The sequence below is a fragment of the Suillus bovinus genome (genome assembly GCF_016758785.1).
Source record: "Suillus bovinus strain UH-Sbo-P2 chromosome Unknown EDB93scaffold_24, whole genome shotgun sequence".
Classification (NCBI taxonomy): domain Eukaryota; kingdom Fungi; phylum Basidiomycota; class Agaricomycetes; order Boletales; family Suillaceae; genus Suillus; species Suillus bovinus.
This window is the reverse complement of record NW_024542080.1, coordinates 21,426-43,774: the sequence shown is the minus strand read 5'-3', so window position 1 is coordinate 43,774 and position 22,349 is coordinate 21,426. Positions and strand designations below refer to the sequence as shown.

General features: G+C 48.4%; 10 protein-coding genes across 10 annotated transcripts; 4 read left to right on the top strand and 6 right to left on the bottom strand.

The window, feature by feature from the left end:
• Window positions 1–147: 147 nt before the first annotated feature.
• On the bottom strand, window positions 148–1,598 carry EDB93DRAFT_1240370 (Prp18 domain-containing protein; the record flags this gene model as incomplete). Its single annotated transcript, XM_041451746.1, has 6 exons — window positions 148–208; window positions 262–360; window positions 419–558; window positions 727–824; window positions 873–1,332; window positions 1,386–1,598. The coding sequence occupies 6 exons, from the start codon at window positions 1,596–1,598 to the stop codon at window positions 148–150; spliced, it is 1,071 nt and encodes a 356-aa protein (XP_041308068.1).
• Window positions 1,599–1,701: 103 nt separating this feature from the next.
• On the top strand, window positions 1,702–2,424 carry EDB93DRAFT_1143034 (cytochrome c oxidase, subunit VIb). Its single transcript, XM_041449372.1, has 6 exons — window positions 1,702–1,750; window positions 1,801–1,832; window positions 1,895–1,928; window positions 1,988–2,088; window positions 2,143–2,150; window positions 2,210–2,424. The coding sequence occupies exons 1-6, from the start codon at window positions 1,719–1,721 to the stop codon at window positions 2,267–2,269; spliced, it is 267 nt and encodes an 88-aa protein (XP_041308067.1). The 5' UTR covers window positions 1,702–1,718; the 3' UTR covers window positions 2,270–2,424.
• On the top strand, window positions 2,425–5,789 carry EDB93DRAFT_1320843 (adaptin N terminal region-domain-containing protein). Its single transcript, XM_041454923.1, has 8 exons — window positions 2,425–3,123; window positions 3,179–3,515; window positions 3,569–3,721; window positions 3,837–3,971; window positions 4,084–4,216; window positions 4,266–4,672; window positions 4,726–5,059; window positions 5,168–5,789. The coding sequence occupies exons 1-8, from the start codon at window positions 2,519–2,521 to the stop codon at window positions 5,659–5,661; spliced, it is 2,598 nt and encodes an 865-aa protein (XP_041308066.1). The 5' UTR covers window positions 2,425–2,518; the 3' UTR covers window positions 5,662–5,789.
• Window positions 5,790–6,539, bottom strand: EDB93DRAFT_1205242 (ribosomal protein S10p/S20e-domain-containing protein). Its single transcript, XM_041450981.1, has 5 exons — window positions 6,489–6,539; window positions 6,286–6,436; window positions 6,135–6,235; window positions 5,980–6,078; window positions 5,790–5,929 (listed from the first exon to the last, which is right to left on the bottom strand). Exons 2-5 carry the CDS (start codon window positions 6,398–6,400, stop codon window positions 5,876–5,878), a joined length of 369 nt encoding a protein of 122 aa, XP_041308065.1. The 5' UTR covers window positions 6,401–6,436; window positions 6,489–6,539; the 3' UTR covers window positions 5,790–5,875.
• EDB93DRAFT_1143026 (DUF572-domain-containing protein) lies at window positions 6,540–7,827 on the top strand. The gene is made up of 6 exons (XM_041449371.1): window positions 6,540–6,587; window positions 6,654–6,719; window positions 6,771–6,855; window positions 6,907–7,054; window positions 7,103–7,187; window positions 7,236–7,827. The coding sequence occupies exons 1-6, from the start codon at window positions 6,581–6,583 to the stop codon at window positions 7,739–7,741; spliced, it is 897 nt and encodes a 298-aa protein (XP_041308064.1). The 5' UTR covers window positions 6,540–6,580; the 3' UTR covers window positions 7,742–7,827.
• Window positions 7,828–12,345, bottom strand: EDB93DRAFT_1143022 (uncharacterized protein). Its single transcript, XM_041449370.1, has 6 exons — window positions 11,911–12,345; window positions 10,933–11,666; window positions 10,367–10,883; window positions 9,604–10,312; window positions 9,390–9,553; window positions 7,828–9,332 (listed from the first exon to the last, which is right to left on the bottom strand). The coding sequence occupies exons 1-6, from the start codon at window positions 12,139–12,141 to the stop codon at window positions 8,067–8,069; spliced, it is 3,621 nt and encodes a 1,206-aa protein (XP_041308063.1). The 5' UTR covers window positions 12,142–12,345; the 3' UTR covers window positions 7,828–8,066.
• Window positions 12,346–14,135: 1,790 nt separating this feature from the next.
• On the bottom strand, window positions 14,136–15,880 carry EDB93DRAFT_352445 (uncharacterized protein). Its single transcript, XM_041456160.1, has 3 exons — window positions 15,402–15,880; window positions 15,223–15,351; window positions 14,136–15,175 (listed from the first exon to the last, which is right to left on the bottom strand). Exons 1-3 carry the CDS (start codon window positions 15,671–15,673, stop codon window positions 14,401–14,403), a joined length of 1,176 nt encoding a protein of 391 aa, XP_041308062.1. The 5' UTR covers window positions 15,674–15,880; the 3' UTR covers window positions 14,136–14,400.
• A 29-nt stretch (window positions 15,881–15,909) lies between these two features.
• Window positions 15,910–19,042, top strand: EDB93DRAFT_1084631 (fungal-specific transcription factor domain-containing protein; the record flags this gene model as incomplete). The annotated part of the gene is made up of 5 exons (XM_041445847.1): window positions 15,910–16,179; window positions 16,253–16,825; window positions 16,887–17,513; window positions 17,561–18,164; window positions 18,225–19,042. The coding sequence occupies 5 exons, from the start codon at window positions 15,910–15,912 to the stop codon at window positions 19,040–19,042; spliced, it is 2,892 nt and encodes a 963-aa protein (XP_041308061.1).
• Window positions 19,043–19,419: 377 nt separating this feature from the next.
• On the bottom strand, window positions 19,420–20,846 carry EDB93DRAFT_1143013 (DnaJ domain-containing protein). The gene is made up of 5 exons (XM_041449369.1): window positions 20,782–20,846; window positions 20,398–20,728; window positions 20,109–20,347; window positions 19,962–20,057; window positions 19,420–19,909 (listed from the first exon to the last, which is right to left on the bottom strand). The coding sequence occupies exons 1-5, from the start codon at window positions 20,804–20,806 to the stop codon at window positions 19,590–19,592; spliced, it is 1,011 nt and encodes a 336-aa protein (XP_041308060.1). The 5' UTR covers window positions 20,807–20,846; the 3' UTR covers window positions 19,420–19,589.
• On the bottom strand, window positions 20,847–22,295 carry EDB93DRAFT_1143007 (CobW/HypB/UreG, nucleotide-binding domain-containing protein). Its single transcript, XM_041449368.1, has 6 exons — window positions 22,101–22,295; window positions 21,979–22,042; window positions 21,870–21,919; window positions 21,774–21,810; window positions 21,545–21,722; window positions 20,847–21,496 (listed from the first exon to the last, which is right to left on the bottom strand). The coding sequence occupies exons 1-6, from the start codon at window positions 22,264–22,266 to the stop codon at window positions 20,936–20,938; spliced, it is 1,056 nt and encodes a 351-aa protein (XP_041308059.1). The 5' UTR covers window positions 22,267–22,295; the 3' UTR covers window positions 20,847–20,935.
• Window positions 22,296–22,349: the final 54 nt, after the last annotated feature.

The following is a 22,349-nucleotide window of genomic DNA, read 5'->3' as shown; positions in this document are numbered from 1 at the left end:
ACGCATAGCATCTCGACACCCCTGTAATTTGCACTAGCGATGTGCCAAGCAATGAGTTGTACAATCAGCTTGATAAAATGTCCGGTACAAATAATAAACACACAAGCACCCTACTAGAGCAGCATAAACAAGAGAGCATGAACTCAACTATCCCATAAGCTGTGAAACGTCCTCTGGTGGGTATTTTGTCTGAGAGAACGTCAAGAGCCTGAGAGTATGTATCAACTAAGTTGAAGCAATGTTAAAAAAGAAAGATACAACCTTTTGAGGCTCTGTATATATTTCCTGCTGACTTCGTCATTCAACACATGCGCAACCTGATCTGTGGAAATCTTTTCGCGTGCGGAACGTTCATGGATACTAGCAAGTCGTTCAAATTAGGCAAGCGTGATGATAAGGATGGAGAATAACAACACACCCCACCATCGTAACACCAATTGGCCACGGCGCATTACCAATGGACAGCCGGAGGTACGAGTCGTTCGCTCTCTGGTATTGTCGCTTTTGCATGTAATATACTATTTCAGCTATGCGTACAAGCATGTCCGGCGGTAAATTCTAAGACAACCAAGTGTCAGTTTAATGGTTTGCTTTAAAAATGAAAAGCCTGTGATGACAACAACAAATGTGTGTGTATGAAGTTTGGATGTGTGGCAAAGAGCAATTCAACAACATATGCAAAGATAAGAGATGAAATGATTGAGAAAAGTGGAAGGACAGACTCACTCGTGAACGAAGAGTCTTGAAGAGAGGCTTCAGATACTCAGCAGACTGAACTTGTGTTGCTGCAGCCAGTTTGCCCTGATGAGTCCGCTTGACATTTTCTGTACCTCCTGTTAGACAAATAGAATTGACGTCTGTGCAAGACATACCTGGTCGTTCATCCATCGCCTCTTCCCATTCCTTGAGCGTCCGCTTGAGTGCGTAGTATATGACGGGGTATAATTTGTCCGGATCCGTCTTTAGCAGCTCCAAATCCACCATGGCTACACTACCGGCGCTATTGCTCACATCTCCGTCATCCTTCTTCTTCCCCTTATCATTTTTGGCCCTCAACTCCCTCTCAACGCTCTCGACGTCTTCCAGTGCCTTCCTAAAGTCATTTGTGCCAGCTTTTTCATGCCCACGCTCTTCGATAAGTTCGAGAGCACGCAAACGCAGGCGCCGGTCCCGGTCGCTTTCACCAAAAAGTCGGATTGGCTGGCCTTTAGCTCGCAGTCTGCGGATAGCTTCATTGTTTGGAATGTTGAATGCACCTTCTAAGATTATCGAGTCTGGGTCCTGGCTTTCAGGTAAAGGGGTGTTAGAAGTAGAGCGTGAGGAAGTGTCAGCCTGTTCTCCAGCTCATCAGGCTACTGGCAGTAAAGATGATGAGATGAGCTTACCTGTTTCTTCTGCCTGCTTCTGGCTAGTGCAACTTCCCTCTCTGCCGCCTGCTCTGCCACCCTTTCCTTTTCTTTCTTCTCGCGTGCCCGCCGTTCTTCTTCTTCCTTCATGCGCTCAAGTTCACCGCGACGCATGTACTTTGACGGACGGACTTCGGCATCATTCTGCACGGTCTTACGCTTGAGTGCAATTTCAGCCTTGAGAGCGTCCATGACGATATTTAAATAGGAATCAAGTGTCTGCAGCTGTCACATCAGCGAACATGCTGACTAATCAATATACTCCGTGCAAACCCGACTTCAGGTTTCTCAAACCACTTTCATCGCACAAAAATGTCTGACTCTGCGGCTGCTGATCTATCGAGGTCCGTCTGTATATCCTTGTCGATCTTACTTTAGGCTTACAGAGCATTAGCAAATACATCCTCCAAACTGCTGGTTTTGATGGTACATCTTACTCTTTGTCGTTCCATGTTTTACCCTAGCTAACTGGTTTCGGTCGGATACAGCTCGCTTTCCGAATACCAACCAGACGCGTCACTGGTGAGCAGCGTCTTACTTTTAGCATGCATCTATATTCTGATTGTGCCACATTACAACAGCTTCCAGAATTACACGGACTACTTCAAATGCGTCGCCGCGAAGGGTGAAGACTTCGCACCATGCAAACAATTTAAGCGTGCCTACAACTCATTGTGTCCTAGTATGTTCATTTTCTATCTCGCTATATTAATCCTCTTGACTGTTGCTCCTTTAGACGAATGGGTAGGTGTTTAATTCTATGGCGCAGAACTTGATTCCTTACGTATGACTGTCATGTCCAGGTAGCGAAGTGGGACGAACAGAGGGAGAATGGAACATTCCCCGCGTCACTTGAGCCTTGATATGTGATAGTTGAAGTCCTTGCAGTTTTTTTATTTAATGATAGACTCGGCTTAGGCTTTGGGAGTAGTTACCGCTGCGACTGATTTGTGATTTGCAGACTCAGTTGTAAAGCCTTCTTGGAAAATGACAATGAAGTTCTGAGCAAGTCCTTACTCCGACACCTGCGTATGGTACAGACAACGTAGGTTGGTGGCACGTGAGATCATGATCTCAAGCCTTAGGACTTGTCTGCACACCCACATTAAACCATGGACGGGATCAACCTCAACGCTCTGAGCGAGAATGCAACGCGCCTCGGGATGAGGATTCAAGAGACAATAGCTGAGCATACCCGAGATTTGTCATTAACTCGGGGCGGGAGCTCATTGTTTGATATGGCGGACGACAAGGCGAAGAATATAACAAAGCAGCTCGAGTCAAGTAGTGACCGTGAAAAGCTGGACGCCATGAAACGGTTGATCGCGGTTTGTGCCAGTCAGTGTAACACCTGCATAGAAATTATAACATTGCTTTGTCCTCAGCTCATCTCAAAGAACCGACCAGTTTCCTCATATTTCCCTGCTGTAGTCAAGAATGTAGCCAGCCCGAACCTCGAGCTGCGCAAGCTGGTGTACATCTATCTCCTTCGTTGTGCACCATCTGAACCTGATCTGGCATTGCTGTCGATCAATACTTTTCAACGGGATCTCGCTGACCCGAGCCCTCTCATACGCGCTATGGCTCTTCGTGTCCTAAGCGGGATCCGTGTTCCTACCGTTGCTGCCATTGTGCTTATGGCTGTCCGCAAGTCTGCTGGAGACCCGAGCCCATATGTTCGTAAGGCTGCTGCGTTAGCCGTTATGAAAGTATACAAGTGAGTCTAACCTAGTTCAATATCATTTCATGAATCACAAAACACACGTATTAAGACTAGACCAGGCGCACCATCCAACTCTGCTCGATATTATGATGACTCTTTTGCGCGATCGCTCTTCGCTCTCACTTGGGACTGCCGTTCTTGCTCTCGACACCATTGCGCCATCTCGCCTCGACCTTCTCCACGTGCATTTTCGCCGCCTCTGCCGTGCCTTACCGGACATTGATGCGTGGGGGCAGGTAGACGTTCTACGTGTACTTGTGCGATACGCGAGGACTATGTTACCCAAGCCCGTTCCCGCCAGCGAGATGCAAGGTGAGGAGGTCGACAAAGATTTGAAGCTCCTGCTAGCCTGCGCAGAACCACTTTTCATGAACATGAATCCTGCAGTGCGCACACCGATTCACTTGTATCATGAAAACCTTCTTGACCAAGTAATCAGGTTGTTCTTGCTGTCGTACGGGCGTTTTACTACCTTGCTCCTCCATCGATGCTCTCAAAGATTGGCGCGCCTCTCCTTCGCCTCCTCAGCGTGTCGCGCGAGATTGAACGTGTGGCACTGGCTTACTTTCTCGTCGTGGCACGTTCGCATCCAGTATGTGTTTCCGTGAAGATATAGACTAAGAGCTATTCATTGATTGGCTATTTCATTCTCTTTTCGACTTGACCTTGTTCGAATTACACATCACCGCCTCTATATCCATATTCAGGCTCTGTTCATTACCTCACACAACCGCCTTCTCGTGCGTGCGGATGATGCAGAGCAGGTCAAGCGGACAAAGATTTCTGTTCTCCTGGCATTGTGCACAGTTGACAATCACCAGATATTACTGCGAGAATTCGCGGTACGTTTAGTTCATCCATTTGGAGGTAGGGGTTACTGATCACAATTCCTTTTATTCTTGCAATACCCTTTGACTCCATACCCGGCATTTGAACCCATGTCGCTATATACAGGACTACGCTCAGGACACAGACGACTCTGTTGTGGGAGATGCGATTCATGCCATTGGACGCATTGCCAGCCTCATTCCCTCGTCTACGCCTCAATGCCTCACTGCCCTCATGGGAATGATCAACAGCAAGCAAGGTCGGTGCGATCTGTCAATCTCGTAGTTCGAATTTACATGTTTGCATAGATACTATCGTCTCAAACGCAGTCCTCGTCCTCAAGTCCCTCGTCCAAAATCAACTTTTTACACCTTCCTCTATTTCAACCACGTCTCTCCCGACTTCCTTGTCGTCGCAGCAAGCTCTCATCACATCATCCATTTCCTCGCTGACACCACCAATCTACACTTCATTGTCAGCTGCACCCCTGTCCTTCACAAGCCCAGAGTCCACCTCCGTAGCCCAAGCTCCATTGTCCATTATTGCCCAGCTTGCCCGGCGCATAGACGACATCCGGCACCCCCACGCACGGGCTTGCGTGCTGTGGCTTGTGGGTCAATACGGGTCATTCCCAGGCACAGGAACAACAGTTGAAGGTGTAGCAGACTGGGCACCAGATGTGCTGCGCAAGGCAACGAGGAGCTTCAATACTGAGGTAGGTTTCAACCCACACTTCATTATTCCCGCGCTCATGCTAACTCCTACTAGGCTTCCCTAGTCAAACTTCAGACTCTCACTCTTGCTGCGAAATTAATACTGCTTGCGCCCACGTACGGTACACTCGTCCTACTGGCGCAACACGTTTTTACACTAGCTCGGTATGATAAAGACTGGGACGTGCGTGACCGTGCGAGAATGCTGAGGGCGCTTCTTGTTGGTGCAGTTGCGGATGTCATGAGCAGTAAGGATGAGGAAGGCGTTGGGGAAAATTGGAATAGGGAAGAGCAGGCAGGAAGGCCAGGTGTGGTGTTGAGAAGGGAACAGGTGACACGAGTGTTGTTCGAGGGAAAGACTGGGACGATAGAAGAGGAGCCAGTGGCTGGTGAGTGCGTTTTTGAGTTCTGATTTCGTCAACAAAGGACTCGTTTATGATTATGACCTACATTCATTTTCTTTCTCTTCGAGTCCCACTAATTCCAGCCCTCCATAGACGCTCGTCCCTTTGGAACGCTTTCCCTCGTGATGGAGAGTGAAAGTCTGCATCTGCATGATGACCATGAATACGAGACTGTGGTCGATCTCCCCGAGTGGCTGGAACAGGGAATTGACCCTGCGCTGCGTGATAGTGATGACGACGCACCCCAAGTTGCTTTATCGTCGATGACTCAAGCGATTTCACCGCAGGCAATCTCGTCCCAACGTGTGCCCACACCTGCGGGTTTAACACCAATTGTGCTCACGCCCACAGGGGGATCAACACCAAAGGATACGAAGGACTGGAGGGATTTGAACAAGTTCTATGCAAGTGAGAGTGAGTCTGAGGATGAGTCTGAGGAAGAAGAAGAGGAAGAGGAGGAAGGAGTTGAAGAGGGGAGTGGAATTGATGAAGATAGTGATGAGGATGAGGAGATTTCGGATGACGAGGAAGATGAGGAAGGAGATACGGAACACGATCCTACTCCGATGCACGAAAGGACATCGTAGTTGATTATCATTGGACCTCACTTTGGGCTCGCAAACACCCGCTGACTATCAACTCCCCGCCCAACCCATGCCTCTGGAATATGCATCACAATAACAAAACAAAGACATCATACACAGTTCTTTTCGGGATGAAAGCATACAATTCACCGCGCGGAGCAAGGTGTCATACATTGATGCGCTGTCATAAAGCTTACATACAGTGTAGTAGATCTACCTAAGCCGAGATGGTGACTTCAACCTCAACACCAGGCTCCAAGCTGATAGAAGTCTAATCAAAGAATGAGGAATCGGTAATGGAATCAAAATTCTCAGACTCACAATCTGCTTGACAACTTCGCTGGAGGAGTGCAAGTCGATGAGACGTTTGTGCACCTTGAGCTCGTAGCGGTCCCAGGTCTTCGAACCTTCACCACAAGGCTAACGAACGCAAGAGTCAAATAAATGCAGGTATATCATATAGTTGGCATACTGACAGTCTTACGGGTTGTGATCTTGAGGACCTTAGTGGGGAGGCGGACAGGGCCCTTGACACGGAGCTGCTTGTCCTTTGCACGGTTGATGAGGTCGGCGGAGACTATATTTAATAAATAAGTAGGTATTTGTGATCAACTGAAGTGCACAAACATTTTTCCAAGTTCTTGACGTTGCTGCTCGTCAAGGTAATGCGAATTTTATGAATTTTGGCAGCGGGGACAGCACCTGCTGCATCGTACTCCTTGTCCTTAGCGACGTAACTCATTCTGGCCTATATTTTTTTTGAATAAGTCAGAGGTGACTGAACAAATGTTTAGCAGTTTGAAAGCGAACGATACTCGAGATATGCGCACCTAAGGTTTGTGTGTGGATGAGAGTGATGATTAAGGTTTACTGAGATTGCTCTTTTATCGGCAAACTCCGGGAGTTCCCTTCAGAAACAGTCATGCAAGGCAAGTATTGGATCTGTAGGTACTAACGTGGGACAGATTGTCAACTAATCCTACTCTCTTTCTTAGGATTTAACAAGTATTATCCGCCAGATTATGATCCAGATAAACACCAGAGCTTAAATGCTTACAGAGGTATGCAAAACCAATTTCTTGTGCATTGTTTCTCTCATGGTCACACCGCAGGCAAACATGCGCTCGGTGACAGAGCACGTAAACTCGACAAGGGCATACTCATAACCCGTTTCGAACTTCCTTTTAACATCTGGTGGTATGTATCTTAATTGTAGCATCTAAAAACTGCTATTTCATAGATTTGTAGTGGAACATGCAACAATCACATTGGCATGGGCGTTCGGTATAATGCGGAGAAGAAGAAAGTCGGTGCCTACTATTCTACCCCAATATACTCGTTCCGTTGCAAATGTCATCTCTGTGATGGTTGGTTTGAGATCCAGACAGACCCGAAGGTGAGCCAAGCGTGGTTGGCCCTATTTTGCAGTGTTAATATCATACAGAACACTCGCTACGTCGTGGTATCAGGTGCTCGTCAGAAGGACGAAGATTGGGACCCAGAGGAGAACGGCGGCTTTGCTATTCACGGTATGTATCGACTTCATATCCTTGATCATCATCTCACAAAGGTTGCAGATACAGAAGGGAAAGCTGGTCCCGCGGATCCTCTTGCAGCGCTTGAGAAGACCACCGAGGCCCAAAATCATGTCACTAAGGTGCAAATACCACGGATTGAGGCCTTACAGGGTGTTTCAGATCACTATAATAACGATCCTTACACACTTTCATCCATGGTGCGCAAGCGTTTTCGTGCAGAGAAGAAGATTGAGGCACAGAAGCGCGCCGATGATGACACGATCAAAGGCAAATACGGCTTACCAGAGGAGTTGAAACTCGTTGAAGATGATGCAGAGGCCAAGCATCAGGCACGAAACGAATGGACGAGGGCTAGAATGGATTATGAAGCAGAGAGAAATAGTAAGAGGCCTCGCTTATCGATACCATCCTCATCTGGTTCCCAATCTCGGCCGACATTGGACCCCGTATCTTCTCTGAAGGCTCGCATCCTTGACAATACTCGGCGGTCAGGTACACTAGCAAGCAAAAGGAAACCTCCTGATAGAAAAGTACTTCTCAAGTAGAGAACATAGATAATGGACCACTGTACACTAAGTTCACGCAAACATCATTATACTACTGCTGTCTAGATCAGCAGTTTATTAATTCCTACGTTTCGATGGTTTCGAAGCAAGATACGATAGCAAATCAGAACAACATTAAGAAATACAGAGTGAGTGAAACACGAAACCAAGATACTAGTAGTATGAATGACAGGACGTAGAGTTGACAAGCCTGATCAGTGTAACGGAGGCCATCACGGACGAGTGAGTATATCCAGCATATAAAAGAAAAGAAGATTCATAAATAAGCGACAAAACAGACCAGGATTCCACCCTATAATTCCTATCATGAAGTTTGGTAAATTGCCCACGGTTGATCAGGTACGGGCATGGTACTCTCCCATTTCCAATCCGATGCCTGGTAATAGGCGGATTCGCCACCGTCAATCTCCTTAAATGCTCCCATATGAAGGATATCGAGATGGTTGCTTTCCCTGGGTTCCTCGATCTTGGTTTTGCCGGGGGATAATGCACCCTGTGACTGATCAGCATCCGGGTTGGACTGCGGGCTGGGGTTCGTGGATGATGATGGTACAAGGTCAGGGGTGGGAGCTTTCGAGTCTTCCTCGTCTTCAAGAGTAGTGAAACGACTATAATCAATAAACTCGTGGAACTCCAAAAACGCATCGTTGGGGGCCGCTGGAGGTGAGAGTTCCGAAAGTGGTCCACCGATGCTTGAGGCAAATGTCGAGGTTGAGATATGTGTTGGATCTTGGGCTGCGCCTTGCAAAATCCGGTCGAGAGTGTGAGCAATATCTTCGTACACGCCAGCGTCTGTCGAGGCACTCATGGCGACCAGCTCCTTCATCTTATCCATGAAAGCGTTTGCGTCCTCGGCCGTATTGATATTTTCAACCTCCTGGTGCCGCTTGGCAAGTTCCTCACTAGGCTCTCCCTCCCAATCTTCAGTCTTCACCTTCTTGGGAGATGGTGCGCCCATAGACTCGGGCTGGGTAGAGGGACCTGCGGGAACAGATACATCCTCATCGGCTTGGCGCTTTACGCCAGGGCTAAATGCAGCTGGGGGTTCGGAGGGAGATGCAGTTGGTTGCTTGGGAACACGCTGGCCCTTCATCTTTGGTGGCGGTTTAGACTTGGGAGACTTGGGAGTTTGTGGGGAAGCAGCCGCCAGAGGAGTGGGAGCAGTGGAAGTCGTGGTTGCAGGTGGTGGTGTAGGTGATGTTGTGGCCGCAGGGACGGAGGGACTTGGGGGCACGCGTACAGGAGGTTTCTTGACCATGGGCTGGGGATGTGAAGGTGGGTGAGACTGGTTTGCGGAGGGATGGCGACTTATAGCAGGAGGGGGCTGAAGGGTTTGAGGAGGCGTAGGCTGTGACGGGGGAGGTGGTGGGGGCGGTCGGTTTATATGAGGACCGCTATGTCCACCCGTTTGTTGTGATGTGAGGACGGCTTTCATTAATTGCAACCTCTGTTCGTATTCTTCGTTTGCCTTTTGTACTTGGGTATACATACTCTTTAGAGTATGAAAACCGATTATGACTTGTGGCGACCCCACTGGAAAACGAGCTCTTTGATGTGCCACCGTCAACACCTGGAAAGAGAATATACTTAGCGCGACAAGATGCAAACATACGCAAAGAGCACTTACGATTGCAACGAGCCTGCGAATCATTTCTTCCGATCTCAGAACGATCCAATACATTGCTAGTCTTCCATCAAGGTCCCGAGTCATTTTCTGAACCTGATCCATTAGCTGGTTGTACTCCATTCGCTGGTCATCTGGCACTGTGATCAGTGGCATTGTTTGTAGTGCTGCACAGAGGGTTAGAATCTGGTGCGAGAATATGGACTTAACGAACCACGGGATGAGAAGGTTTGTTTCGTATGTTGTATGAAGGACATTGCATGGGCGATCTGCTCTTGACTCAGTGGTAAAATTCCGCCTGACTGAACAGGTTTCATCTCTGTCATCGGTGATGACTGCATCCCGTTCGGCATCATAGGTGGCTGTCCTCGTTGTGGTGCGGGTACCAGGCTGGGACCAGCAGTTGAAGCCTGGTTGGGGAAGCCTCCTTGATGTGCGGCAGGCATGCCAGATTGCTCACCAGGCGCCTCGTGATTGGTCACTTGCTGATTGGCCTTCGTTGCCATCATCCGATTCTGCTGGTGCCAACGCATTATGTCCGGGCGGTATCGGTCGATCAATACGACCGTCTGCTCTGGCAAGCCACTTGCACGCATTTCAGCAACACTCATGTGAACGAAGCGCACGGCATTTGCCATGGCTTGCGGATTGAGAGAAGGGCGCATAACAGAGTGGGCCATTTCCCCCGAGGCACTTCCAGGGGCATTGTTCTGGGCGCCGTTCTGTGACAAATTGTTTTTTTGTGCAGCGCGAGATCTAACGGTGAAGACGAGCATGCTCTCGAAATCCTGCAAGTGCTCTTTGTATGCAAGAGCAAGCTGCTGTGCAATACCGGGGCCGCTCTTAGCTGGCTCAGTATCCGTGCCTGGAAATTGTACAAAACCCATGCGACCGCCTATGACTGCCCAAAAATCACGTTGAGTGACCTACGTTATGTCTAGTGAGCATGCTTGGAACATTGCAAATTGTGGTGAGCTTACGAATTGAGCGCCGCCTTCACGAAACACCAGAACATGCAGGTTATGCAAGTCAACAGAACGATTATCAGGTAACACAACATGCAAGTTGGGCTCCACGTGACGGCTCTTGCAAAAGGACGTATACATAGCCTCAAAGTGTGGCTTTTCAAGAGGAGAGACGCCAAGTGTCGATAAGTTGACCATTCTATTCGGGATCTGACCATTAGCAACCGACTGATGATTGAATTGAGGACCCATATTCTGTGACATCGCGTTGGGCATGCCCGTAGGAAGCTGCTGAGGAGTAGGGCCAGAACGTGGGGGTACCGCACCCTGGCGTTGCATTTGGCCACCCTGTCCAGACATCTGTGAATTCATGGGATGGGCCTGACCTGGCGCTGGAATCTGCGAAGGACCACTAACTCCAGGGTTCATTCCAAAATTTGGAGCGGAACTGGACGACTGTGGCCAGAGTTGTTGAGGTGCTCCACCACCCTGTGTAACACCTGGTCGACCAGCAGCAGAGGCCATTGTGCCTCTACAATGCGTAAATAGGAAGCTCAGATCACATGCCAAACCTGACTTACAGATGTACTTGATTTCCTCCAAGTATGCCAGGGGTGTTTGAAGCCAGCTGGATAGCTTGGTTAACTCTGAGGAAGAGAGTCTTGCGGCTCTGGAGCTCCGCCCGCATCTTTTCCAACTTCGCCGTCCATGCTTCATCGGGGAAACCCCTCGTTTGCGCAAGTACGTTTTGGATATTTTGCTCAACGCTATTTATGGCCGATTGCAAATAATCCTTCCTTTGCATCAGCTCGGCGAGGGTAGGTACCTTTGAGGGTGGTGCTGCTCCCATGCTCGGATGGCCCATTTGGGCCCCGAGAGGTTGTGCTGCCAAATGCGGAGAGCTATGCATTGCATCAACGTTAGCCATATTGGAGGATGAAAACATGTCTGAGGGATTTGGCGGACTAGAGCCTGGCTGTGTACCCATTTGTTGCTGCATATGATGTGTCATTGCGGAGCGAGGCAGATGCTGGTTTTGTTGATTGGAAGGACGATCCATGAGGTGCAGCGGACGACTAGCCAGAGCCTGGATCGGATTACCGAGATTCATTTGGGGGGTATTCATGGGCATAGAGGAGAAGTTGGGTGGTATGATAGAAGAGGGAGGGTTTGAGGACTGAGGGTCATGGAAAGACGAAGCAGAGGGAGGGACACGTTGGGCGGATGTAAGACCAAATTGCTGCTGAATCTGTTGGACCAAGGGGCCTTGTGAGTGAACATGACCGAGCCCCTGGTTTCGAGCGAGATCTGCCATCTGATATATGAAGTCAGCACACGTAATTACGGAAACTGAACCTGAACAAGGCATCGACTTGGCTGGACTTGGGAAGCATGAATCTCGGAATAGTATAATGTATGATAACAGGTACGGTGATCGATTAGACGAGAACAGTGCCCAAACCGACCATCAGTAACATGAGTGGGGGCGGGCCCTGTGAGCGAATGCAAATGTCGCAGAGGGGAGAACATAACTTTAGAAGATTGCAGGAGCAACTTACTTGTGAGTTCATCTGAGCGGAATTTGCATCACCATTGGGCTGAGTTCGATAGTTGTTCTGCATTTGAGGCCATATACGACTGTGTTCGGGGTTAGGGAGCCCGGGGACAGTCTGAGAGTCTTGTTGTTGTTGTTGCTGCTGCTGCTGCTGTTGTTGCTGCTGTTGCATATGCTGCTGGGAGATGTAGTTTTGTAGGGTATTCATTTGGTACGGGGGCATGCGATCGGCCATAATGCAAGGTCGTAGCCTTGCCTCAAGATGGGCAATACAAGTTAATGAGCTCTACGACGGTGACAACAAGCACGACGTGTTCTGTGACGTCGTTGGCGTTAGAGCCTACGACAAGGGCACTGTTTCAGGCAGTGGACGCTGTTTGGGATAGCGTGCAGCTGGGGAGATGCTGGCAGTCACAGTGGGAAGCAGACGGCGCTTCACACCATGAAGCGAATGCTCGGTTGGCCTGTGCTTAGCTCGTGGCCGTCGGACTTTCAATCTTTATTATTTTTTATCATTCAAATTCGTATTTTCAATTGCCACATTCTCTAAAAATATTCATTTTCTAGCGTTATTTCCTCCAGTCCTTCTCCGCTTCCCATCCGCGAAATCCCTTCTAAGTAATGTTACCGTTGGCTGAAATTATTTCGATGATTAATTTCATTAATTCATTATTTAATTCCACCCCGCGAGAACTGGCTTTAATCGGCTTTTGCCGTGCCTTAGGTTATCCTGTCCCGTTGAGCTCGAGCCTTGCCTCCAATTCAACGTGTGTGGAGTAAATGCACATCATGAAACCTCAAGGCAGCTGAAGGGACCTCATATATACTTGGAAACTTGCGAGCACAATTCGATTTCGTTGTACCACATTTGGTCAATCCTGTAAAATCAGGAACAGAAATTTGACAGAAATGTTTGACCCCTCATTTCCAGGTACGGATTCCTGTCGAGAGTCGTTCATGAATCATCGTGCCTCCACGAGCTCCTTCAGTTTTGGAATCGGTTCAAAATCAGATACTGAGCTACATCTGCTGAGACGGAAAACTGTATTGTAAGTCTTGCGTTAAACCCTTGTTTTCGGTCGTATCGGCATAACAGTTGGCACCGTGCCATCGAGCCGCCAGGGCCTTTTGCCCAGGCTATACATTGCAACGTCTCCAGCTTCACCATATCGGTGCATCATCACCCGACAACTATGGAGAACGCTCCCGGCATTTACACTAGATACCTGGACAATCGCCAAACACCGAAATAACCCGTTATTTAAGTACCCTTTCAGCATGGCGCCCGCCGCACGAGTATCCCGTGGAAAAGGAGTCCCGATGCTGAATGCGGTATTTGAGGTAGCACCTCCGTAATAATCTTGACTCCAGGGTCGAAGCTAGTATGTTCCTGTCAGGTCGTCTCAGGGAAACGACACGACTCCGCGCCCAATGTTTAAATCTCCTAAATCATTAAAGTTCGCGATCTGCAGGAAAGCATTACCTTGCTAGTCGTGTTCCAACATGCGCATCACAGGATGGACTTTGTGTAACTGCGTGTAGTGCGCATGAATTCATTACCTTGCCAAATTTAAAGTTGCCCGCCCGCATCAACACAGTTTGGTGCGGGTCAAGCATTTGTATGTACATTGTAAATCTGGCATCACAATCTTCATGATCGACTGCGTTCCACTGTTCTTGCGAAAGAATAGCATAGCATGGTCAAGACATGCCTTGTCAGGCAGCGGTGGAACATCATGTAGGCAGCGAGGTTGCAAGCTTGCAGTCGGGTCCCTGACGCCATGTCTATGTACTAATCCCGCGATTGGTCGAATCGTGACTGACCTGTTAGACAGTATCCGTCGGCACGTATACTATCTCAGGTCTCATTCAATTCCGCGTACCTAAATTGCAGCATTCATCCTTGAGGCGACAGCACCAGGGGTGAGCTCAGTCAAGATGTGCTTCTCAATAAACAAATTAGACATACCTAGGCTGGCCTGTGAGTACTGGCTAGTAATAATTGGAGCAACCGCATGCTACCGCTGACCCAACATATCAGACAGCCAGAGATATTTCAAAGATGTTTAGCCCTGAGGATCAGAACATCGTCGAACCTCGTCTACTACAGGAGCAATCCCTTCAATGATGGTATTTAGACCGTGCGTCATGGAAAGTTAATCACGATGCAAATTCACATATTTCGTGGAACTGTACTCACCTTCGCATCAGAGCTTGTATGGGAATAGACCGTGGTGACGAGGCATCGATATAATACATCGGCAAGCGGCTATGTCACGACAATATTGAAAGGTTTCAAAATATCAGGCCTCGCATGATGATGATCTAGACGCTGCAGTAATCCGGCTGGTAAGCAGATAATAGCATATGTATACATATTACTTGTACAGTCCAGATACAATCTAAACATGGAACTACCAGTTCAATTGGCTGATGGCATGGAGTGAAGACGGTAGGAATACCAATACACGCAACAAAATTGCACATCATGATGCTATAGGAAGTCAACACGTCTACTGTTACCACCTTGTTGTATAGGTTCATCGGATGCCTTGACGATAATGGCTGGGCCTGCTTCTAGAATAACATCGTCTTCATCTTCAGAATATATATCGGTCTCTTCGTCGGAAAGCTCAACCAATGGCGTTGCTCTCGTTTTTTTGATTCGAGCTCCTGGACCAGCCGCCAGGATGTGATCCCCGTTCTCTTCAGAAAACTCTTCTTCCAACTCTCCTTGCTCTACGTCGGCCACAGAAGCAATCTCGCGCTTGAAATAGTAGCGTAAACCCACCGGTATGAGGACGCCTACCACCACTGCAGATAATAGAAAGAAGTTGCGCCACGAAATGAGATGAAAATCTGCAGCAGACGTCATCTCATCCAGACCGCCTCCAATCGTCGTGTGTATGACTGTTACGCCAAAGATACCCAGCCATGTACTGATCCAGAATGGCACGATACCAATGCCAACGTGGGGACAGATTACATTGACAACCCAGTGCGGAGGGAGGGGAGCAATGCGGAGGACAATTAAAAAAGATATGGTGTTGTCTTTTTGTGCGCGTATCTTATCCGACCACTTGTCTAGGCGGGCCTTCCACTTGGGTACGGTAAGAAGCGCAGGGCCAAATGCAGCGCTGATGAAGTAGCACAAAGTTGCACCGGTAGCGACACATGTACAAGCAAGTGGAAGCGCGCGCGGCACACCCCATACTGCTCCACCAAGTATAGATAGATACATCGACCCTGGGAGAGAAAACGCTTGTAGGCTAGGGAAATGTCAGATTGTCTACTTCATGGAGAGTGTAGACCTCACAATAGATATGTTATGGCATAACATATTACGATGCGGAACGGGTAGATGTCGCGATACTTTTTCAAAATGGCATTGAGGGCCTGTAGTTCAGCAAATGATTTCGGTATACGGAGTGACGGCCGGTCGGCTCTACTGTCCGATAAGATATGCTAAACAAGAAGGAAGTTCGAAGGACATACTCGTCAAGAGTGGGAAGAGTCAGCCACAGAGTTCCACCCAGGAGGATCGTACTGAGTATAAACACAGCTGCCATCCTAATGGCTGCCTTGAGTAATAGTCTTGGGGAGGATGTATGGGGTGCATGCGAATGCGCAGATGTGGCCCCATAAATCGAGCCAGCCTCAGAATCTGGTGGAAGGAGGGGAGCTCTATCGTCTGTAAACTCCATAATTTCAGGATCATCGGGATGGACGGTAGTGAGAGTGTAGGCTGAAGCATTTTGGTGGTGCATGGCTCCGAGCGAAGAGGGTGAGGGCGATCTGAGAGCACGTACTTGCTACACGAGAAATTATATAAATTGTATTAGAAATATGTGATGCATAACTTAGCTATGTACGTGGGAATATTATGGCATTTTCCACAAAGCACGGAGGATGATTAGCCAAGTACTTAGCGCGCTGAGCTCGTGCTGAACAACGAACGACAGGTGTCTACAGGCCCTGCTCATCGCCCAGTACAGCGAGCAAGATGACTCACATCCTGCCTCCGCACACTGACCTTAATCTTGTACCATCGTCTCTTCATTCAGCCCTTCATATGGACCCAAATCAACAGCAACAGCAGCTCCAACAGCCTAATCAGCCTCATCAGCAACAAGCGCCAACAACCTCCAAGAAGAGAGGACGAAAGGCGGACACAAATTCTGATGAAGCTGGCTCACCGTCCGAACCAAGACGGCTCAGACGCTCCCATGAGGCTTGCGCACGATGCAGGAGCAAGAAAATTAAGGCAAGTCCCGTCGGTAGACACCGACCGCAAATCTCCGTCCGCCAGTTCAGCTTCTCTTCTGACACAGCGATGAATTATACAGTGCGACTCGAAACATCCTAAATGTACAGCATGCGCGACTGCCGGTGTCCCTTGTCAGCAGGAGGACAGACATAGGCAGACTCTCACTCTTAGAGGTCACACCGAGTTCATCGAGCGCCAGATTGCTCAATGCGATGCACTTTTGAAACGTCATATCTCTGATTTCAATATGGCGAATCTGGATGAGATATGTCGGAGAGAGGGCATTGAGGTCGACGGTCATCCCGCCCCTGAATTTGCTCAATCAAACCCACAATTCCCACAGCAACCGAGTGGCCCTCCTCCCGGGGCGATTTATGGGCCTCCTTTCGTTCACCCCGCATACCCTTACGGTGTGCCTATGCCGCATGGGTACCCATCACATATGCCGATGCCAGGACCACCTGGTGCTTACGGACCCATTCATCCTGGGTTTCCCCCTCCCCCTCCTCCACAGCATATGCAGGCCCCGCCCCAGGTACAACAACAGCCTCAACCACAGCCACATACAGTCCCGCCTCCAGTTGTAGCTGCTACGGCTAATATTGAGGTCAAAGGTCAAGATCCGCAGTCTTTGGATATGTCAACTACGAGGGTCAGTCTTTTTTTTTTTTTTTTGCAACGCTCGTGCCCTCATCGTTCATCTTGACTGATAGGCACTGGCCAAGAGCTTCGGCGTTCACCCTCTTATTGTGAACGACAGTCACCTGGGTTCAGGTGACAAGGAAGATCTTGCAGTTGGCTCAAATGGCTTATCATCGGGACGTGATCGTGGCATCACGGAGCAATCGATGCCCCGTGATCTTACAAAATGGGTCTCTATCTCTGTAGCAACCAGCAATCCTGGTGGCTCTTCTACGGTATCCACCTCTACAATAACATTATGGATGCCCAAGGATCGCTCGTTGACGAACAAGATAGTCGATGTTTACTTCAACCACCTCAACGTCCACCGCCCTGTCTTCTTCCGGTCAGACTTTGAGCACAAGTTAAATGCGCTTTACGACGGGGATAATGTGCAACATGATCCAGGCTTTATTTGTAGCATGTACCTCATTCTGGCACTCGGAACGTTGAGCGAGTTGAATCACCAAGGGAGTATCGCTGACAAGGACAAAAAGATGCCCAGCGATAGTCCGATCAATACCAAGAAGCTGCTCCCTGCTATATGGCCTGAGCATGATGAATTTTTCGAGCGTGCGCTGGCTGTCAAGCCTCATCTACGTGTCACGATCTCCAGTCTTCAGGCACTGCTTTTGTTACATTGGTATCTGTACACCGAGGTATGTCCATCCTAACTTTTCATGACGGTTTTTAATATTACCATCAGCGACAAGGCCGCTCTCTTTGGCGCTTAGTTGGAAGTCTTGTTCGCCTCTCAATAGAACTTGGTCTGCACCATGATCCCACGGCGCAGCCCAACACCTTCACAGATGAAGAGTGTCAGCTACGCATCCGGCTTTGGGGTACTGTCATGGTGCATGACCGGGGCACTTCCATTCTTCTCGGACGTCCACTTGCCATTGCTCCATATGACTCCAACACGCCTCGCCCCACACACGGACTTAAGGGCCAGAATGCTGATTTCTCTGAACACTTCCTTCTTTCTCACCCTATTGCAGAAATACAAGCGGACATCATCAACTCCCTTTATGCTCCCTCACGGCAGAGTGCTGATACCATCATGAGACACGCATCGAGGATCATCAAGAGCATGCTTGAGTTCAGGAGACAGCTCCCCGATAGCTATAAGTGGTACTTTGGAGGAACTGAAGACTGGCCTGTGGAAAGGCGACAAAAGCTGGTCCAGGACATTACAGAAGATCAAGGGCTGACATTGCTCAAATTTGGTATATCCAGGATCTTGCTTCTTCGTGCTTTGTTCAGTCTTAAGGAACTCGACTACAATCACCGTTCGAAGGCACTCATTGATGGTATGTTCTTAGCATGTGCCATGTGTCATTTCTTTTGATGATTCATTCACCATATAAAAGCTATCGTCACATCGCACAACATCATCATCGTCCACAATCAGCTCATTCGTTTCCCCGATATCGCCTTTTTCGTTTCTCCCATCCCTCTCCATATCGCGGCAATGGTCATCCTCTACGGTCACATGTCTCACTGCGAGCGCCTCTCACGCCAGGTGATGATCGAAGACGTTTGGATGGCACTTGACATGCTTCCACGCTTCCGTTGGCGTTGGGAACGAAAGGACTTGAATGGCGGGCACCCTCTTATCTCCAAGCTCGCTGAGAAGGTTCTCAACGTCAACCTCCGCACAGTGGGACCTACCAAAGATCCCGTCTTACTTTCTGAACTCGATTGGGAGACAGATTCACCTGGGATGCTCTCATCACCAGCGTTGAGTGGTCAACAACAATTGCGCGTGCATCCGGGGACTCCCACGATGTCACACCCACCCTATTCAAATGGTGGTGTCGGACCCGGTGTTTACGGTCCGCTTCCACGTGGTGTTACTGTAAGCACGAACCCTATTAAAGGGCTTCAAGGATCTGTGGGTAACGGTACTACACAGGACAAGCTCGCAGAGGTACCCCCTGGGTTATTCTACCCATTTTATCCTGAAAATCCGATGAGCGCTGCCCCCGGTACTGTTTCTGGTCCCCACAGTGATGCCGGAGCCAGTGGAGACGCTGGTCAGGACCCACAGGGTTATAGTCACCTGCTGGCGGCGGCAGCACAGCCAAACGGGACATACGGGTGCCAGCCATCGTCGGATTCATACATGCTTGAAGAGATTGTACCTGCTCATGGTAATCAGGTGTGGATGAATGTTGTCAGTCGTTGATACTGTTTTTCCACCGGTTGTCACTGAAGCATCCATCGCAGAGCCAGAGGTCTATGTCATTTGCGCATCAAGGTTAATCACCTTATCTGTGTATTATATTTGTTCGTTCTCTCCCCGGTCCTCAGCTTTCACGCTAAGGACAGTTCTTCTAAGGCTCTTTTTTGTATTACTTTTTATGAACCTAAGAAGGTTTTTTGTTCCAATTTTACATTTTGATTGGGGCCTTTTCTCATCTTGTTCTTCGCCATTGTTCTTGTCACTCTCGTCTAGTCAAGTCTGAAATCCACCTATTTTATCATCATGTTTGAAGAGTAATATGTGGGAGAATGTACGGTCATGCAATGTAGAATGATTAATTTGATCATTTCGATATTAATGGCGTGTGGTATGAATACATGCGTGAACGTAGGGAGTGTGTGTTCATAAAAGTAGTCTATGCGTATATTAGCAGGGAGAAAGGGATGAACATCTCTGATACAACATGAGAAACGAATGAAGCGTGCACATATAATTGTCAGTAAAAGTTAGTGTTTGAAGAATGCAAAGTCTATCCAAGAATACGTTCCATGCGGTCCAGGACCACATCGATGGCCCTGATGAGAAGAACGACACGCCGGGGAAGCAAAGCGAATTTGTTTGTGTCCTTGTCACGGTCATAGTGCGTAGGATGAGCAAAGGTGGGATTGGTGTATTGAGCTTGCATGGCATCTTCGAGGGTAACAGGTAGGAAGATGGTGATGCGTGTCAGTTGGATAGTGAGCCGTGATCTACCGGCGATATCAAAATAAGGAAGCTGGCGGAAGGCGCTTTGTATCTCGACGGCGCGACAAAGTTCACCGTGGAGGGCAACAACGCAGGTGCGGCAGGCTATTTATTGATGATGTGAAATTAGTCATACATTGTATGGCAGGTGATTTACTTAAGACACATTCGCGGACACTCAGGAGGACTGAAAGAACAGAGTTTACGCCGTCGTCACCTAAATCAAGTGATGGATTTAGGTCACCGACAGCCCCTGAAGGTTGAGAGATGAGTATGTGAGACACGCAAGCAGAGATGTGCTTACTGAGTAATGTGCGTATCATCTCGAAATCACCTTCGAGAAATTCGCTGAAGACGCTCAACAAAACACCTTTTAAGGTTTCGTCCGCATGGGGCGAGGACTGGGCGAAGAAGTCATGGTTATGATGTGAGTGTGCAGGACGGGAGTCGTAAATGCGTTTCGAGGACGGATTGCTGAGGACATCGTATGCAACAGAGACTTTTTGGAAGGCGGACGTCGCGTCGGGATTTCCGGGAAATTTGCTGAGTACAAAGTGAAGATAAGATATTACTTAAAGTGATAAGGAACCTACTCTGGGTGGCAAGCCTTGCTGCGAGAAAGATAGGCACGTCTTATGGTCACTCTGTCGATTGTTGGGGACCTAGGAATACCTAGAATACAATACAAGTCGTCACTGGAGAGGACTTGGAGCATTTCTGGGGTGTAAAATATATCATCACTTGGCAGGGATTTTGAAGTATCGCAAGATTTTTGTTCTTCTGCTGATGGATAGGGTTGTGGTGACCACGCAATGTGTTTTGGATGGGCGGGCACATTATCTGTGGCATTGTGTTCATCGTCCGTGGCTGCCGCCACCGGTAACTCCATTCTCGCCGTGCCTCGCAGATGAAACAAGGAGGATGCTACAATTGCGTTGTCAGTACTGCTTGTCCTAGTGTAACTCTGACTGACTGACCTGTTGAAAAGACATAGGAGAACATTATCGCTCATGTGAACATGCATCAAGTCCTGGAAACATGTGTGGTAATGATAATTAAATCTTATCCCCTTGTCGTCGGCCGTAATCAAATTTCAATTACACGCTCATGGTTAATCGTACGTAATCTAATCTACACCACTTGAACTTGGAGATCGGCACAAAACTTCTTGACCGCCATTGGAATTGGTTTGCGATCCAGCTCGTATTTGTCTCCCATGATAGTCAACCTTATGGACGCATCCCGCATAAAAGATGCATCGCCTTTCAACAGTGTGAGGTCGTACCGACCAAACGCCCAATTCAAGATCCAAATCGCAGAATCTAAGCGGACAAATCCCTTGACTCGCCAAACGCTCTCCTTGCTTAGAGAGGCGAGAGCACTCTCGAGTATACCCTTGTCAACATCCACCTCGATATGCGAGGTGCATAATCCTTTATCACAATGTTCATGGCCGTGGCACGTCGGCAGGAATCCCCGGTATGCTGTGAGTGTCTTTACTTCATCATGATGATCTTCAATACCAGGCTGGGGAATCGAATCTCTGAAAAGCTTGGAGTCGATGCCAAAAAGAACGTTTGGGTCCACGCCGTTACGACCATTGCATTTGATCTTGGGAGTGTCGAGATTTAGAGTATTGAGATTATCGATCAGTATGTCTAGGGCGTGTTCATTAAGGTGCTCGTGCTTGTTCTGGATGCTTAAATAAGATCGTCTCATTACCACGAGAAAGATACGTACGATAAGAATGATATCCGAGTAGCTTGCCTGCATCTTGGCTGTGGGAGATGTATCTTCATACCCCGCGAAGTTCTCGGCATCAATGACGGTAACTATCGCGTCAAGTCGAAGGTCGTTGTTGGTCTGTCGCTCAAGCTCACGGATCTGGAACGCCAGTGTGGCGGGAAAAGCGGATCCTCTGACTCCATGACGAGTGAGTACCAAGCTAGGGAAATTTGGATGAACTTACGAGCATTCAATGATTATTCGGTCAGGGCGGTATTTGTCTGACACATATATATACGTATAAGTGCTGTAAAGCTGTGTTATGTCGGACTGAAAGTACCTCGAATCTCGCGAAGGGCTGTTTCCATCTGGCCGACGAGTACGCAGCACCTATACATGATAGGGTCGATTCGGAAATACAGTAAGATGATGGTGAAGTATAGACACACATGCAACCGTTCAAGATCTCACTGACAGCAGTCAAACTGGATTGTTTAGCTAGCTGGCTATCCACTGGAAGGTATTGATTATTCATTCTAAATCCCCAACAATCGCAGCAAATTATGCACACCTTGGACGTCTCCGAACTCATTCTTGAGTAAAACCACTTTATAATCCTTTGGAAGTAGTGGAAGGAGTGACAAAATGATGGAAGTCTTTCCTGCGCCAAGAAATCCAGTGAAGATAGTGATTGGTATATGGGGTGGTAGTGGTGGCTGTCTTGATTCCTTCTCCATATCTCTGTCCTTGGATATCGATTGACAAAATGTTTATATTACATAATTTGGCTGACATCAGACGCAACACATTGTTTGAAATG